Below are 17,758 nucleotides of genomic sequence, written 5' to 3' on the forward strand. Positions count from 1 at the left end.
TAATTGACTCGGCATGTGTGGTTCTCATCCAATATTTTAATTTGGAAATTGTAAACTCTGTTCACATGTAATGTCATGTTTAAGTTAGAGCAGCGATTCTCAACTTGTGGGTCGCGACCCTTTCGGGGTGGGGGTGGGGGACTAACGACCCTTTCACAGTTGTCACCTAAAACCATCGGAAAACACTTATTTCCGATGGTCTTAGGAACAGAGACACCTTATCTGTCTCCAGACAGGTCCGCCCACATGCAGATATGCCCACATATGATTACCCGCTGTGAAAACTGTTACCCATGCTACACCATGCTTCAAGACAAAATTTCATTTATTTGTAACTAGAAATAAATATTTCACAATATATAATTACATATTGTTTTAGTGATTAATCACTGTGCTTTAATTATATTCAATTTGTAACAATGAAAATACATCCTTCATGTCAGATATTTACATTACAATTCATAACAGTAGCAAAACTACAGGTATGAAGTAGCAATGAAAATTATTTTATGTTTGGGGGTCACCACAACATGAGGAACTATATTAAAGGGTCGTGGCATTAGGGAGGTTGAGAACGACTGAGTTCGATGGACATATACTCAGGTGTTTATTAATGAAAACACTGGAGAAGAAAATTAAAATTGGGCCATTATATTAGAATAAGATCTTCGCTATTTAAGAATAAACTTCTCTACTTGTTATTAGACCTGCTTCTACACACCATTGTTCTCTGTATTTCTGATTCTCCTTAAGGATAAGGATATCTCTAAGGATGCTTACAGAATAATTAACACATTCTTCCCATCTATTTAGTCTTCCCTCAATATCTAGGTAGGTGACTTGAGGTAAAGTCAGAGGCAGTTTCTTTGCTCAGAATCAAATTGTTTTCTAAACATAAATACAGACTTAACTGTTTGCCAGTAAAGGAACCCTACTTGATCATGAGTCCTCAAAATGTTAATTTTTTGTTACCACAGGGAATTTTCTCAGTAGATTTTCCTCCTGTATGTAAAATGCTATCATAATTATTATGATTTCTGGCCAGTGTACCTTATCGCAGCCACCACCTGTCTATTATTCGTGATTGTGTGTTGCTATGATGCTGAACAAGTGTCATTGGAGCTTGGAAGACTAGGAAGAAAGGGATGGCAGTCAACTTCTGAAAATCAGCCAGTGAAAACGGCATGGTTCACAACAGTCTGACCTGAAACTGATCAAGGGGGTGGCCCAAGAACAGCTCTGCTGGGTTCCAGTGTGCTTGGTCTCATGACCAGGCACCTTCATGGCAGCTAACAACAAGAACAAAACATCTTAAATAGTAAATCTGGTGAAACTGAACCCTTATATTCAAGGCAGCAAGTGAAACTCATGCCTTGCATTGTGCTTCAATGACGACATTCTCATTAGCTTTACAGAAAGCCATTAAGTTTATATATTTTAATGATTTGTGTGTCTGTTGGACACTCCCTTCTTAAAGGCATCCAAGTAAGAAAATTATTTATCAGCTAAGTGAGTCTCTTCTCATAACCACTAAATGAGTTTGTAAGAAAAATATTTGTTTGCTGTGGTTTGCTACATAATTTGTTTCACATTTTTTCAGATGCAAATGATGTGCTAAATGCAAAACAGGCAACTACCCCTTTCTAAAAACATATTGGACTTTTAGTTATTTTTCTGATACACTTTGAGGTGCACACCACTGAGTAGTCTTAACTGGTTTAGTTTCTATAGCATTTTACTGTGTTCCAGCCTTCCCAGCAAGCTTAGGGAAAGGAGAAGAAGGTTCTCCTTCAGTATTCCTCCACCTCCCATGTCGTAGTACCCACATTGGGCCATGTGACATAGTTGTTACTCTGGACAGGCTCAGAAAGATGGAGCAACCGCATCACATTTGAGGAGGCTCCTATTTTTGAAGAGTCTCTGCAGACACACAAATATGTGATTGCATGTCTAGCACTATACATTATAAGATGTTGAGCCTGACTCTTCTGTGAATTGTCTCTTTCCATGCTTTTCCTTTGGGCGTTGTATTTTTCCACCCAGTCATCATCACGTACAGTTAACATTTGTCTTTTCATTAATTCATCCAGTGAGAATGTATTCACAAACACTGAGGTAGGTGCTTATAATATAAAAAGGAATAGCTTAGATTCAGACCTCTAGTAAGTGACAGGGTAGCAGGGAAAGACAGTTTGTAAACTGAGAGTTGTGTTTCTGTGAGAGAAATGCCAGGATCAAAGTATGTATGAGATGCTCTGGGTGTTCAGAAGAGCTTTGGTGGCTCCTAGCCTGAGTGGGGTAGGGAAAACCCTCCCTCGGGTACAAGGCCTGCTCGGAGTCAGTCCTGATCAGGACATGTGGTTGTTATATCTGGGCAACAGTCTAACCTATTGAACTACACAAGAATCAGACCTTTGAACTTGGCCTTATTTACACCTGATTCCAAACATCAGAACAGCCTTCTAGACAAAAATGCAAATGAAAGCAATGCAACATTAGCCTCCACTGCAGCTGTCTAATGATACCTGTACTAGGGCTGGACACTGCGAGGTGTGGGGATGGGGCTCTGAGGGATGAAATTTGGTGGAGGAGGAATGGAGTGTTTGAGGTTGGAGGTGATGACAGCAGACTGGTTTGCATGCCGGCAGTGGAAAATATGAGGTGGAACGGTCAATGCAAACGGAGGGCCATAAAACTCACGATTTAGAACATTAATTTGATGAACGAGGTAATTGGGAACTGTCTCCAGATTGTAAAGACGTAAGTGATGTGGACAAGACCGTGCTTCAGGAATTACTCTTGCTACTATGGTTATATTCTCCTGGCTTTCCTCCAAATTCTCTAGTTCCTCGTTTTTTCTGTCTCCTAGACAGAGGTATTTCCTAAAGCCTACCCCTTAGGTCTGTGCACAGCATCGTCTTGCAATCAGTGGCCCTCGGGCTCTCCTGGATAGCAGGAAAGGAAAACCAAGGTGATGGGGCCTGACTCCATCTCACAGGAGCACTTTGATTGGTTTCCCACTTTGAAGGGTCTTATACCTTTTTTAAAAAAATTCAATTTGGAAATTCCTGCTCCTCATTTTCTCTCTGGGTATTTGAACATGCTCTCCTCGTTTCTGCTTCCTTCTGTAAATAGAAATGATGAAATAGTGGTGAGCTTTCTCACCAGGGAAATTGGTGAGAACGCTACTGCCTGGTTTTGTGTTTTGTTTGTTTTCTTTTCTCCTTCCATCCCTTTCTCAAACCATTACCAACACCAGCAACATAAAGCTGTAAATTTTCTAACTGCCTGGTTTCTGTTTGGTCAAGCGTTGGGACAGAAACCTTGTGAAAACAGAGTTGTCAGCAGGGGAAGAGAGAGAGTGCTGGTGCATGTCCGGGTTTGAGCGCATACAGAAGTCATCAGGAAGGCCGGAGAAGCTTAGGTCGCCCATTATCCTGAGCCAGAGTGAAATTGAAAGCAGGTCTAGAGAAGGATGTCTGCCTGGCTAGGCTCTCCTCAGGAAAGCTGAGAAAATGTATGATCCTATGATACTAAATAAGGACAAAAAATATATAATGTAAACGAAAAAAGCGTTTCTCCCCTCAATTTTTTCAGTTACAATTGCCAGCTTCAAAGTGCTGATAGATTTGATTAAAGTTAGCCTAACTTGGAAATTTTTATGGAGCAAATTTAGTGTCCGGGTGGTGGAAGTTGAAGCAAATGATTATCAGCTGCACATGACCCAGCACCTCTCCACAGATAAACGTTAAAGCAGAGGGCAAATTAAATATGGATGATTTGGGATGATGGGGGTCTCAGTGCCTTCTGATACTGCTCCGGGAAGATAACATGTAATACTCACCTTTAAAGTTATATTCGAGTTGAAGCATTTTAAATAATGAATGGCCAAATCATGTCTGAGTGATAAACTGACCCTGGCATTTTAAGACAATGCTTTGAAGACTAATGAACTGCCAAAGAATCAGTATTTCCATGAAATATTCTTACATGCTGATATATTTTATAGAGGAAAAGTTAACATTTATTTTCTTATTCAGAGGGTATTATAAAGAAATCCTTTTCGCAATTTTGTTTCTGGTTACTCTGGATACAGTACTTCTTCCTATTAATGGTTTCTTTGTGGGTCAATTCTTCTGGAAAGTTTTTGAAAGTCAAGTTGAAACCAACCAGTCAGTGTTGATTAAGACATAACTAAATTATTAAATTATACACATTAAATAGCTATTGCCTCTATAAGAGTATCTTCTTGATTTTCTATTTAGTAGGTCATTGAATCTTGTTACTTTATGGAGCAGTGAGGAATGCATGAAGGCACTTGAATTAGAGGCACTGCCTGGCATGGATATCTGGGCATTGGCATTTAAAGTCTATAAAATAAATTGGCAGTGAATGCTTTATTTACCAGTTAGAATTGCTGCTGGATCATCTAGTAGCACTTTGCCAGCTGTATTGGAATACACTCCGTGGTACAGATGTGGGCGTGCAGAGCGTTTCTTCAGAAACATCGGAGTGCCGTGAGAATTACAGTGTCTTATAAAATTTGTATAAATTGGAAGTAAAAATTATCTGGAAAGTGAAACTAGCCCAACATCATATGCATTCTTTTTAAAATGGGAAAGTGGTCACTTTGTTGAAATGTATGTTAGATTAAGCGTCCTTACAATGCTTCTCCTGTCTAGATGTTTTTGCCGAGCTTCTTTGATAAAGCTGGCAGCATGAATGACAGCTGCAAACCCAAGGTGAGATTGCAGAGTCAGTTTCTCTCTGGCTCTCTCTCCTTTTAAGCTTCCCTTTCATGTGTAGCCAAGTGAAAGCCTCCCAGTGAAATGTTAGCCCTGTGGCTCCTCGGGGACCTGAGGAGAGGAAACAGAAAACAGGCAGCAGTTTGGAGGACCTGCTGAAGGCATTGAGGGCAGAAGGCCCGCATGATGACAGGGACCTGAGGAGAGGAAACAGAAAACAGGCAGCAGTTTGGAGGACCTGCTGAAGGCATTGCGGGCAGAAGGCCCGCATGATGACAGGACTCCCAGACCTGTCGGCGGAGATGAATGAGCAGGCAGTGCAGCGCCTCCATGGACTCTGGACATATTTTACCCACAAAAGTAGCCCTGTGCTATCAACCCAATTGTTTTGACTTTATTCTTTAGATGTTACAGAGGGAAAATGCCATCTTTCAGTTCTCTTCCACGTCATTTATCCTTAATCATGTGCAGTCTGAGTGGGACTAAGTCTTTTAAAGATCACTGAACTTTGCTCGATTGGAAATCAGAGTAGAATTCATTTATTTAATGTGGGAAACCTCTTTGTGAGACTTTTGACACAAACTGCCTCTTGTGCCTCTGGCATGTAATTGAGAAAGAATGCCATGGAAAAATACCACCAGATGCACAAATGTCTCTTCTCTGTGTTCGATTGGTTCTGTGTTCGATTGGTTCGATTGCCATAAGCCTGGGTTCGATTGCCATAAGCCTCGTGATGCTTTCTCTGTGGATATTGATCATGGAAATAACCTTTGCAGTCAAGATTTAGTGAGTCAGTGTAAATTAATGCCTTTTTGACGGCAGTAACTGTAGGCTAACCATAATTGCTGTTAGCATAATGTGTATCCTTGTCACTTGTATTAGGGATGTTTGATGATTTGGGGAGCACGGAATAGATTTTCTTTGGTGGAAAAGTTAGTAAGTCCACCAGGCAGTGGTGTGTGGAAGTGAACTGCAAAGGAAATAAATGTTCCGTTCATGTGCCCGCATAGCACAAAAGAACTGTGGCCATTTAGAATTTTAGAGAGCACTTTAAGGAGGGTGCAGAAGGGTTTCTAGAGTGCTGAATATGTGTCTTGGTGCATGGATTTGGAGAGAAGAGGGCCAAACAGAGCTCATTGGGATGGGCATACATTGCAAGAGCAGGCTATGATGGTGAATAAAGTTATTTGTCCCTGAGTGTGTAATAGGACTCTCAGTTAATTCATGCAGGCTCCCAGTGCCGTACATTAACCCTGTCAAGATGAACTAGAGCCACATCTAACATGCCATCCCCTATTAAACGGTGCATATCAGTGAATTTGTAATTTCTTCTGTTCAACCAGAAGATGAATGGATTCTAATCAAAAAATAACTGTCTTCAGAAGTGCACATTTCAAAACCCCCAAATACTACCCAGGAGGCGCATTTTTTGCATTGTTCTACAGTGAATATGTATTAAAAATGCAATTGCTACATGGATCTTCCTAAAGGAAAGAATCCAGCTCCATGGAGACAAGTAAACCGTCAGAGGTATTTCCCTAGTGAAGAGGTTCATCGCCCTGGTCAGTGATGATGCTGAGGGTGATGGTTTATACTTATATGATTGACTAACTGGGTCATTTGTAGTGGATTGCAGACATTAATTCTCAAAATCCTCACCACACCAGACAAAGAAACCAAGGAACAAAATAGTTACCTACTGAGTTAGTTAATTGTGCCAGCCTGGCCGATAATCACATGTGGTGCTGGTTGAAAGGCGGAGGGATAAATGGGTGGTGAAGTCTCGCCTTTCTAGTTCTCGGGTCTCTTGTTTTGTGATGGTTGCATCGGGTGCAGCTGCCTTAGCAGTTCCCTGCTTCAGCTTGCAAGATGGATTTCCTACAAGACATCCCCAAGGAGAAGCCACATGGATCTATCCCGATGCAGCCCTGGGTGCTGGAGCAGCCGTGTGGAGACCCCTGCCAGTGCTGAGATGCTTACACGTTCACTGACTCAGCTTTCCTCCTGCAGCCGGCATTATTGCCTCTGTTTTGTGAGGTGGAGGACTTTGTGGACTGGTGTTGGGTATGGGTTAATGTTGGACTTAGGGGCTTGGGCAGTATTGGGTTGGGATGTTTTTGTGATGCACATTTTCTTTGCATAAAACTCTCTCTTATACATGAGTTGCTGTGGATTTGTTTCTCCAAAGTACATAGACTAATACACCTACCCAAGATCACAAAGTAAGTGGCCTGACTTGGACTTAAACCCATGGAGTCAGTGCTTCCATCCCTTACTATGTTAGTCCTGATAGACTAGAGAAACAAATCCAGGGAGACTCATGTGTATAAGAAAGAACTTTATAGAAAACAGCAAATATATATTGAGAAAACATCCCAGCCCAGTCCAGATCAAGTCTGTAAGTCCAATATTAGCCAAGATGTCCAATAGTAGTTTATAAATTCTTCTTCAGACTCACGCAACACATGCAATGCCACAGAATGCAGGAAGATCACAGGCCAGGGGGTGGGGGGAGTCTTGTGGATCCAGTGGCGGTAGAAGCATCTCAATGCTGGTGTGCGTCTTCACGTGGCTCCTCCAGCTCTAGGGCTCTGGCTCCGTCAGCGTAGCTCCATCTGGCTTGTCATCAGGAATGTCAAGCAGGGAGAGTGCGTGTCCCACCCCCAGGGAGGGAGACAAGAATTTCCAGAATCCTCAGGTGAAGGCTATGCCCACATAGAGGCCTCATTGGCTATGACCTGACTGACAGGCTAGATTCCACCCTTCGCAAGTTGACAAGAGATTATGTAACTGCTCCACTTACCTTATAATGCCTGATCATAGTCCCAGTCGTCAGTTTTTAGTAATCTCTCTGGCTTGTTCATCCTCACTTTTTTTTTTAACCCTCTCTGTGTCCCTCTCTCTTTCCCACAGTAATGCTTATTGCTGTTTGGTTCTTGTTAGTTACTAATGTTTATGGTGGTATAGTGAGGTAAGCTAAAGGTGCTTACAAATCACAAGGTTGACTGTTCAAATCTACTAGCTGCTCCATGAGAGTAAAATGAGGATGTCTATTCCCTTAAAGAGTTACAGCCCTGGAAACCTAAGGGAGCAGTTCTGCTCTGCCCTAAAGGGCAGTGGGTTTTTGTGAAATATTGCTAGCCTGAGATAACAAAAAACCAAACCAAAAACTCACTGCCATCAAGTCGATGCCGACTCATAGCGACCCTGTAGGACAGGATAGAATTGTCCCTGTCAGTTTATGAGACTTTAACTTTTTTCCTTCACGAGAGCAGCCTGGTGATGAGACTGTAACTCTTAACGGAAGTCGATCTCTGGTGGCATAGTGGTTGCATGCTGGACTGAGTTCAAAAAGGTTTGCAGTTGGAAAGCCCCAGGTGCTCCGTGGGAGAAAGACAGGGCTTTCTCCTCTGTCATCGGTTATAGTCTCAGAAATGTACTTGGCTGCTAACCAAGAGGTTGAAACTTCGAGTCCACCAGAGGTATCTCATAAAGTAGATCTGGTGATTGACCTGTGAAAAATCAACCACTGAAAACCCTGCGGGACACAGTTCTGCCCTGATAGACATGGGGTGCCAGGAAGCAGTCAACTTGACAGCTACTATAAGCCCCAAAGTCTGATGCCATATGCCCCCATAAACTATTGTCATGTCTTACTACATGGTATGAGAATTACTTGTGTTACCATTTAGTGACACCATTGTGCCCTATTTCTCTTTATGTCCTTATTCAGCATACGCCCACTGCCTGGTATGAAAAGTGAAAACCTTGATAGTCTTTTTGGTGAATGTATCGGTGAATAAGCACATGAAAAGGAGGAGCCCTGCAGTACTGTTCAGTAAATTATTCACCCTCCGAGTCAGTGATAGGCAGCAGTGCTCAGCGCGGTCAGAGATCTTCTAAAGTGGCAGCTAACCCTCAACAATGGGCACCTCCATGCCCTTGAAAGTGCCTTGTTGAACCCATGGGATAACTAAGTTGCCTTGGGGGTCATCCATAAAATTAAAAACCTGCTGTGTAAAATTATATGACAGTGCAGCAACATTTAGAACATCACCTGTTAGCATTTCAGCCTAACGGTGGTCTCTGACTGAGAAAGCGTGGTTCAGATGAGTTCGCATAGATGACACGTGAAGAAGCATGTGATGTTTTACAGTGTTTGAGCTCTGAGAGGACAGCACTGGTGATTGTCTCACTCACTGTGACGTTGCTGCCCTGTGGCATAGTCCCCAAAACCAAACCAAACTCACTGCTGTCAAGTCAATTCTGACTCACAGCAGTCCTGTAGAGCAGGGTAGAACTGCCCCTGTGCGTTCACAGTATTGACTTCTTGCAGGAGTAGAAAGTCTTGTCTTTCTCCCACAGGGCAGCTGCTGGTTTCTAACTGGTGACCTTGTGGGTAGCAGCCCAGCACATACCCACTGTGCTTTTGAGGCTTCTGGCACATAGTATACCCTCATTAAATGCTTAAGTTCATGAAGAATTATAACTACACTCCACCGTCAAACAAGTTTCAGGATAAGATTTGCCCAAAGCCAAATTCTTACTCATATTTATCATATTAAAGGAGCTCTTTCTTAGTAAATGGATGAATTGTGCTCACGCTCTCACTGCTTTTCCTAACGTAGATGGTAAAGGAAGTTAAGCTTGCTTTTATGAGTTTTTAGCATTTTATATCAGGGAGTCAGTAGTTCCTGGATGGTGCAGATGGTGGTGTGCTCAACTAGCAAGAACTTTGGTGGTTCTCACTGCCCCTGTGGGATTTTGTGAGACTTGCCCATGCTTCTTAAAGACCCCAGCCTTAAGAAGCTCTGGAGCAATTCTACTCTGTGAGCTTGCCAGGAACTGGAATTGACTTGGCAACAATGCCAGGAAGTCAGATTTAGCAGTCATTTTATGTACTAGTAACCCCAAGCAGGGTGAAAGTGCCCACTAAGGTCAACATACGGAACACTCGTGCCACAGTGAGTTAGGTGTTTAGCTTGTAACTGAAAGGTCACCCATTCAAACACCTGCTCAGCAGCAGAAAGATAAGACTACCTACTCCTATAAAGATTGTTCAGCCCCCAAACACTGCATAGTGTCACTCTGACTCAAAATGGGCTCAACGGCAGCGGAAGGGGTGAAGTTAAACTTGGAGATTATGGGGTGCAGTTAATGCTCTCTGATGCTAACGGCAAGATAGTTAGAGATTTGAGTCCACTAGAGTCACCATGGAAGACGAAGATAACAAACCGACTCAGTTGTTTAGTAAAGTTTAATCATGGATGGAGCGAGGATAGTCCTAACTCTTCCTACCTCACTGTGGACATTGTGTTTGGATTTGCTATTTGTTCATTTATTTATACAATATATTTACCGTACATACTCGAGTATAAGCCAACCCGAATATCTGCCAAGGAACCTAATTTTACCACAAAAACTGCATTAAAAATGTGATTAAAAACTCGGCTTATACTCAAGTATGTATGGTATATGAGATTCTGTTTAAAGCATGAACTTCTGATTTGACCTTGCATTGAAAAAAAAGACATTGTTAGACTTCTCATTCATTGAAACTCATCTCTTTGTTACAGGGTATACCTCAGCTACCATGTGCCAAAGCATTATACAACTACGAAGGAAAAGAACCTGGAGATCTTAAATTCAGCAAAGGGGACATCATCATTTTGCGACGACAAGTAGATGAAAATTGGTACCATGGAGAAGTCAGCGGGGTCCATGGCTTTTTCCCTACCAACTTTGTGCAGATTATTAAACCGTTACCTCAGCCTCCACCTCAGTGCAAAGCACTTTATGACTTTGAAGTGAAAGACAAGGAAGCAGACAAAGATTGCCTTCCCTTTGCAAAGGTAAGTTAGAATGAGCTCACTGATTCAGGGTGCCAGCTATTCTTGGTATATCTGCGGGCATAGACATTTTTTTAAGTATATTAATTTTTTTGGGGTGAACTATCTCATTGTGCTTCTAAAACAATCTGGAATTAATGGTGATAACAGTCAAGGGTTCATCAACTAGCTGAAAGGCTGGCAGTTAAAACCCACTTAGGGGCGCTCAGAAGAGAGCTGGTGGCGCTCCTGAAAGGCCACCACTTAGAACACACACAGTACAGAGCAGGACTGTTCTGCTCACATGGGGTTGCTGGAGCCAGAACCTGCTTAATGGCAACTGACTTCTTAAAGTCACAAGACATGCTGTTGACAGGTTCTTATTTGAAGGATAATTTTGGGTAATACTCTATGTAGTATCATTTTCATATTAAATTTAGAGTCTAAATGGAATTATAAGCCAATTTGTAGGGTATGTGTACCACGTGGGAATCTGAACTACTGGATGATATAACAAAATGAAGTATTATTTCCATATTTTATATGTAAATGTCTGTTTTCTTTCCTTCGGGAAGGAATAGATCCACTGAACTGATGATAGTTGGGAATTTTAAGTAGAATACTGTGTTTTTAAAACAATCAGAAGGGTTTGCATTCCGATGGGCTTTTGGCCTATTATCAGAGAGATTGTAAGAAGACTCTGGGAACCCATTTAAATTGAAATTCAAGAGGTTAGTGCGGGTAGCAATTGAAATATGTAAACACATTAAGCAGGCAGCTGCTTGCATGGAAAGAGTTTTTAGTTCACAGCTATAAAAGTACACCAGGTTGACTAATAGGTTACCATTTAGTTCATGAGAAGGTTAGATTCCTGTACTAAAACTATGCCATCACATTTTTATTTCAAGTTCTCTGAAAATTCGTTACGTGGTGGGTTGCTGTTAATAGTTTGTACTCAACAACTTCTCCTGAGGAAAAAGAGGAGACTTTCTGCACCTGTAAAGATTGCCCAGCCTCAGGAACCCTAAGAAGCCCTCTTATTCTGTCCTACATGGTTGCTGTGAGGCAGAGCCAACTTTATGGCAGTGGATTTATTGAACATGAAAACTAAGTGGTAAACTTAATGAGAGCCAGTGGTTGAATCATTTGCTGTTTCTTCAGGATGATGTTCTGACTGTGATCCGAAGAGTGGATGAAAACTGGGCGGAAGGGATGTTAGCAGACAAAATCGGAATATTTCCGATTTCATATGTTGAGGTAAGCCAAACTGGAGAAACGTGGGTCGAATTAATATTGTTCTCAGTAAATACATTTTCGTTAGGCAGTTTGAGCAGTAAGAATCCCCACACCATACGCCACTAAGTGCCGTGTTCTTGAGCGTTTGATGGTTTGGGAGCGTTCGTGCTGAAGTCTGCACTGCGGACCTCTGTCGTAGTCTGTAAAAGCATCCAGCACTGTTCTCAGGGGTTTGGTTGCAGCTTTCAGGTTTGGGATCAGAAGTTGATAAAAGATCCGGAGCTAGATAGGTTAGTTTATTTGTTCAGTTTTCTTTCATATGCTGTAATCATCTGAACTAGAATAATTATTTGCAGAGTAAACCTTACAAGCATTTTCTAGTGTTTAAGTAGTTACACTGAAGAGCATGCTAAGCACAAGACTCATCACGAGAGCCCGTCTCTACTTGTTAGGTGTTACCAATATTACTTGCCAATACTTGGTTCGTGATGTGTGTGAAAGAGTGCTATGTTTTCGTTACTGGGCAGGTGTAGAATTGCACAGATAGACATAAAGATCCACCCATGGCAAATCCAGAGAGTCACTAGTCGCTCAAGTCCTTATTCTCCCTGACTCAAGTTGGGAAAAGAAACTCCCTCCCAGGTAGTTTTGACAACAGCTCTCAGCAATGGAACGGTTTTCCCTCTTCTCCCTGTTTTCTTTCAACGGAGCTTTTTCCTCATTGGAACCAGGACTTTGCCCATTGAGCTGTGTGGTAAGCAAATCATCCATTTCTAGGAGACTGAACACAATCTTAGATGCTAAGCCATCAAATTCAAGTTCCTTGGAGGCTGCTAGCAAGCAGAGCATCTGAGGATTAGTGACACCTGGCTCAGCCCCACCGGGAATAAAGTGGGAGACAGATTTTGACAGCACTTTACCAAAGCTCAACTATCAAAACAAAGTATAGACTCTTTTACAGCCTTGGCCAACCGAATCAACCACAGGAAACTTTGCTTTTTCTGGAATGAATCATGGCTTCTCGCTAGCTCTGTTAACTTATTAGTATTTTTCTCATTTCAGGGCCTACACAGTTTTCAATATATAAACATAGTGTGTTATAAAAATTCATTTATAAAGCATTTCCTTATATCATATTAAAATAAGATAAAAACTTATAAATCTACTGTGAGATTCTTTTTCACAGTGCTGCTGAAAGCTGTTATTCCCAGAAGTTTTGGTTAGATGAGATGAGGTCATTTATCTTAGGCCTTTGGGGTTTAAACTCACATTAGAACATAGCCTGCGATAAGCCAGAACATTAAGGCTCTCACCATCACGTGTAATGAGAGAAATTGAGTTGAGAATTCCGTCCTCCACTTCCAGAGCTCTTCTTCATTTGCTACCGGCTTGTCCACAGAAGTTGGACTTTGACTCCTGCAGCTAGGTCGCCTTTGTTGATACAAATACCCCCAGAACTTATTGTAGCAGAAACTCTACCTGGGGCAGCCTTGACTAGGGCAGTGGACCTGGAGTTCGGGGCTCTGGGGCTAGTTTTAAATGTATAGTTGTGAAGTTAAGGGTAGGGCAAGTGGAAAGGACCTTACACACTGGAGTTATGTAAAGAAAGGATTAAGAAATAATTTCATATTGAAGTAAAATAACATTTTTTAAGGTTGGAATGGAGGAGAACATCCTGCTAGGGGGAGTGGGCAGGGGAGGAATTTTTAGGTAAGTGGCCCCAGTCGTCTCTTGGTCCTCATTTAGTTCTAACTTTTATTCCATTTCCCCTGCTCTGGAGCTTCTCTTGCCATTCTCTTTCTATTCCAGTTCTCCCTGTGTGGCTTCTCTTCCACTTGATGGTTTCTTCAATGTAGACAGCAATCCTAGAGAAGAGATTCTTGTGGAAACCCAGGAAATTTTCTTTATGACCTTTACTAAGATGACCTTTTGTGTACCAGGATCTGTTTGTCAAGGACTGAATACAGTCACTATTTAAAAAAAATAGTGGTTCACTTCTTCCTTCAAAAGTACCAGTTTTTAATAGAATGAATGACTTTAATGACCTCATTAATTCAGAGCCGACTTTCTTAGGTTTAGGAGTCATTTGAATGATGATTATATGATTCTTAGCAATCAAAAGGTCTGAATGATGTCAGTATTAATAAGTATGAGATTCTGAAACTTTTCTAAGCATTATTACATATTCTAGGCTTTTATGGTGAAGTGTACACTTTTATTAAGTTTTTCATTTTATTTTGATTTCTTGTCATTTATGTGAAGTATCACTCACTCAGTTTTCAACAAAAGTATTTAGCAACCTGCTCTTTTACTATCTCACTCACTGCCCTCTAGTCATTTCTGATTCTTAATGCCCCTATAAGGACAGGGCTGAGAATGTAATGCTCTACATGAGTAGAAAGCCTCATCTTTATCCCACTAAACAGCTGCTAGTTTCAAACTGCTGACCTTGCAGGTAGCAGCCCAATGCATAAGCACTATGCCACCAGGGCTCTCTTCTCTACTATAGATAGTGTAAAGATAAGCATCCTGATACACTGATGGCATAAAGTAGGAGTGGCCTAAGAGACCAGCTTCTTCCACTTGAATTATTTTCAAAAAGAAGAGCTGCATTACTTACTCTGAGATCCTAGCTCAAGTGTCTGCTCCTCTTAGATGCTTTCCTGTATCAGCTTCCAAAACTCTCTCTGCCACCGAGTTGACACCAACTCCTATTGATGCTGTAGGACTGGGTAGAACTTCCCTGTGAGTTTCCGAGATATAACTGTTAATGTCTGCCCCCTGAGGAACAGCTAGTGGTTTCGAACTGCTGACCTCGCAGTTATAGCCCAACATGTAACCACTACATCACCAGAGTTTCTGTACCAACTTATCCAGAGTGGTTCCTTCTTTTCTTTGTGCCTCATTCACACCCTGGTGTGGTAGCGGTGAGTGTTTGATCTCCAGAACCAGAAGGCCAGGATGGAAATCCCAATTACTTTTATCCTTATGTCAACCCTCTGTAAATAATAGAACCATTGTACTAAAAAATGAAAAGAAAGCAAACCCACTGCCATGGAGTCAATCCTGAAAGACAGACCAGAACTGCTCCTTAAGGGTTCCAAGATTAAATCTTTATGCGGACAGCCTCATCTTCCACCCTAGGCATGACTGGTAGGCTTGAACTGTTGATCTTATGGTTAGCAGCCCAATGTGAAACCCACTGCGCCATCAGAGCTCCTCAGGGCCACTGATTTGGATGTTTTAACTCCCAGTGATACTTTATAATCATGTCTGTCATCTAGAAAGACTGTAATGATGGCTGTGGTTATTACCGCCATTGCTATTTTTGACCCTTTATAGTCCCTTTTTTGTACTATGTGTAATTATTTGAAGGTATTTGTTGATAAAGATATACTAGCTTTTTCCCCAGCCCCTTTTGCCTCCCAATTAGAGTGTGAGCTCCAGGTGACCAGCACCTGGTCTTGATGGTTTTACCTCCTCCCCACCTAGGCATTTCCACATGGTGCCTACAGATAATTTGCACTCAACAAAGTATAAATGAATGAGGAACCTAACAAAAAAATAACGTTTTAAAAAATGTTGCCAACATTTACATTTCTGAAGGATATTCTTCAGAACCTGAGCATGTATTTTATCATTGCCTTATCATAAAGGTACCTTCCAACATTACCCTTCCCTCAAAGCCAGAACATCAAATGACCTTAGTAAGATTTTGTTGCTGATGTTGTTGCTTTTTTTTTTTTTCATGCTGATGTTGTTGCTTTTAACTAGACTAAATATGTACTTGGTTATTACTACTTTATAAATTTCCCAGACTATTTAAAAGTAATAGTAGCACATACGCTGTGACTTTGTTGATAATTTATCTCTAAGTCGAGACCGTCTGATGCTTTCTGCTTGAGATTATTGCTTCAGATTACTTTAAGCTGAGGGTTTTGTTAAGCACTGTCCGGCCAGCTTCAGCTCCTGGTGACTTTATGCTGCTTGTTAGCACCAGCGGCCGGTTGTGGGTATGCGGACGTGCATTGTTTTGCCTTTTCTGTCAGTCCATCGCAGTGAGAGCTCCTTCTTTTTCACTGACTCTCACCTTGACTGAAAACTGATGTGCTTTTCTAACATGAGTCTTTCCTCACATCATGGGAAAGCCCAAATCTTGCCACCCTTGGTTCTAAGGAGCGTTTTGGCTGTGTTTCTTCTAAGACTGTTTTGTTCATTAGAAGTCCCTGGTATATTCCTTATTCTTCATCAGCTTTGTAGCTTGAGTGCCTCGATTCTTTCTGCCTTTCTTTCTCATTAAGGAGAGGCAATGATCCTCCTTTTTAATAAATAATTGTGTCCCTTTAAAAAACAATACATAACCAACAATTTTAAGTAAAGTGTGTTAATTTGTTTTTAAGTTACAGAATTAACCCATAGACAAATCACCTAAGACATTATATGGTTATGAAACAAAATATGTTATCTGTCTAAACAAAGGAAAATCAAGTATTTGATTAGCATAGAAGGCTTATCTTAGAGATGATAGCTGCTTCTACCAAGTTAGAGAACTGGGAGGTTGGCTGTGCTTGGAAGAATAAGTGGAAGTTTAAGTACATAGTTCGAAGTTGCCAAGGTGACCTTTTGAAGAACTATGAATGCAGGGGTTTTTTTCTTAAAACCTTTGCTCTGGAGAATAATGAGAACAAATGACTAAATAATGGTCTTTGATCTAAAAATCAGCGAAATTATAGAACTATATAAAATATGTATTTTGGATGTATTCTTTCCCTTCAGTTAAAAAGTAAATTACTCCATTGACTTTTATAAGAGAAATTGTTGAAAAGTCAGAAAGAGAAGTACATTTTTTAGCACACTGACTTTCCCTTCAATTTTAAAGTAAGTCATTTTTTTCTAAGAGAAATTGTTGAGAAGTCAGAAAGGCAGAATTATTTTGTGTGTGATGTCAATGACCTTTATAAGTGAAATCTAGAGAGAGTGTTGCAAAATCAGTACGGAGAAAGGCATCACACTCCGTAAAGTAGAAACCCGTTGCCATCAAGTCGATCTGACTCAGATCTACAGTAAAGTAGTGCTCCAAGGTTATCAGTCTTTACTAAAGCAGATAGCCGAATCTTTTTCTTGCAGAACAGCTGATGAGTTTGAACCACCAACCTTGCATTCGCAGCACCATCCGGGATTCTTTGGTAACAATGGTTCAAACATAGTGAAGATGGTGAGGGTGGCATAGGAATGGGCAGAATTGACTTACCAGTACAATTAATATAAATCATGATATTTATAATATAAATATAAAATGTAATATAAAATTTTATTAGCTTAGTACAACTAATTAGTACCTTTTCTTTCAACCACAGAAATAGAAAATTAGCTGTGACCTTCGACATTCTAAGGGCAGAGGCAAGTCTAGTCTTGGTTTCTAGGATCAAGTGTTTAGTATGGTTCAAACAAGTGGACTAGACTCAATCTCAAAAGGAGTTTTCTAGAGACCGAACTCGCCCTTGGGGCTCCGTTTTCACTTAAACAACGGAGGTTTATATGGGGACCAATGGCACAGCAGTACCTACACCTTAGAATAAGGGGCTAGTTGGAACACAGGAGACTTGATTTGCCCAAGGGTGAAGGTCAAAAGAATTAGGAAACCAGGAGAAATTGAAACAGGAAACACAGGGAGGAGATGAGAGGGGTGATATTACATTGAGGGTTGCAGTGAATGAAGTGAAGCAGAATGTGCAGGAATTGTTGAACGTGAAACCGGACATCTGACCTGTAAACCCAATTCATAATAAAAAGAAACAAATCCTTTAGATTATGTACCACTTACCAACGAGTAGATTCTGCTTCTCGGTGAGCCTTGTGAGTACCAGGGTAGAAATGTGCGCTACATGGTTGTCAGTAGCTGTGGCTTCGGGAGCAGGAGAGAGATCGGGTTTTCTGCTCCCAGCAAGA

At 41.2% G+C, this 17,758-nt stretch overlaps 1 protein-coding gene across 1 annotated transcript in view; it reads left to right on the plus strand.

The window, feature by feature from the left end:
• The window catches only part of SH3RF1 (SH3 domain containing ring finger 1), a 235,081-nt gene that overhangs the window by 141,105 nt on the left and 76,218 nt on the right, over nt 1–17,758 (plus strand). Inside the window, exons 2-3 of the mRNA XM_045285407.1 lie at nt 10,322–10,597; nt 11,735–11,830. Coding sequence (XP_045141342.1) covers nt 10,322–10,597; nt 11,735–11,830 — 372 coding nt within the window. The remainder of the gene's footprint in view (nt 1–10,321; nt 10,598–11,734; nt 11,831–17,758) is intronic.

Source organism: Echinops telfairi, unplaced genomic scaffold (genome assembly GCF_000313985.2).
Source record: "Echinops telfairi isolate 266 unplaced genomic scaffold, ASM31398v2 ScPeMD7_5;HRSCAF=22, whole genome shotgun sequence".
Classification (NCBI taxonomy): domain Eukaryota; kingdom Metazoa; phylum Chordata; class Mammalia; order Afrosoricida; family Tenrecidae; genus Echinops; species Echinops telfairi.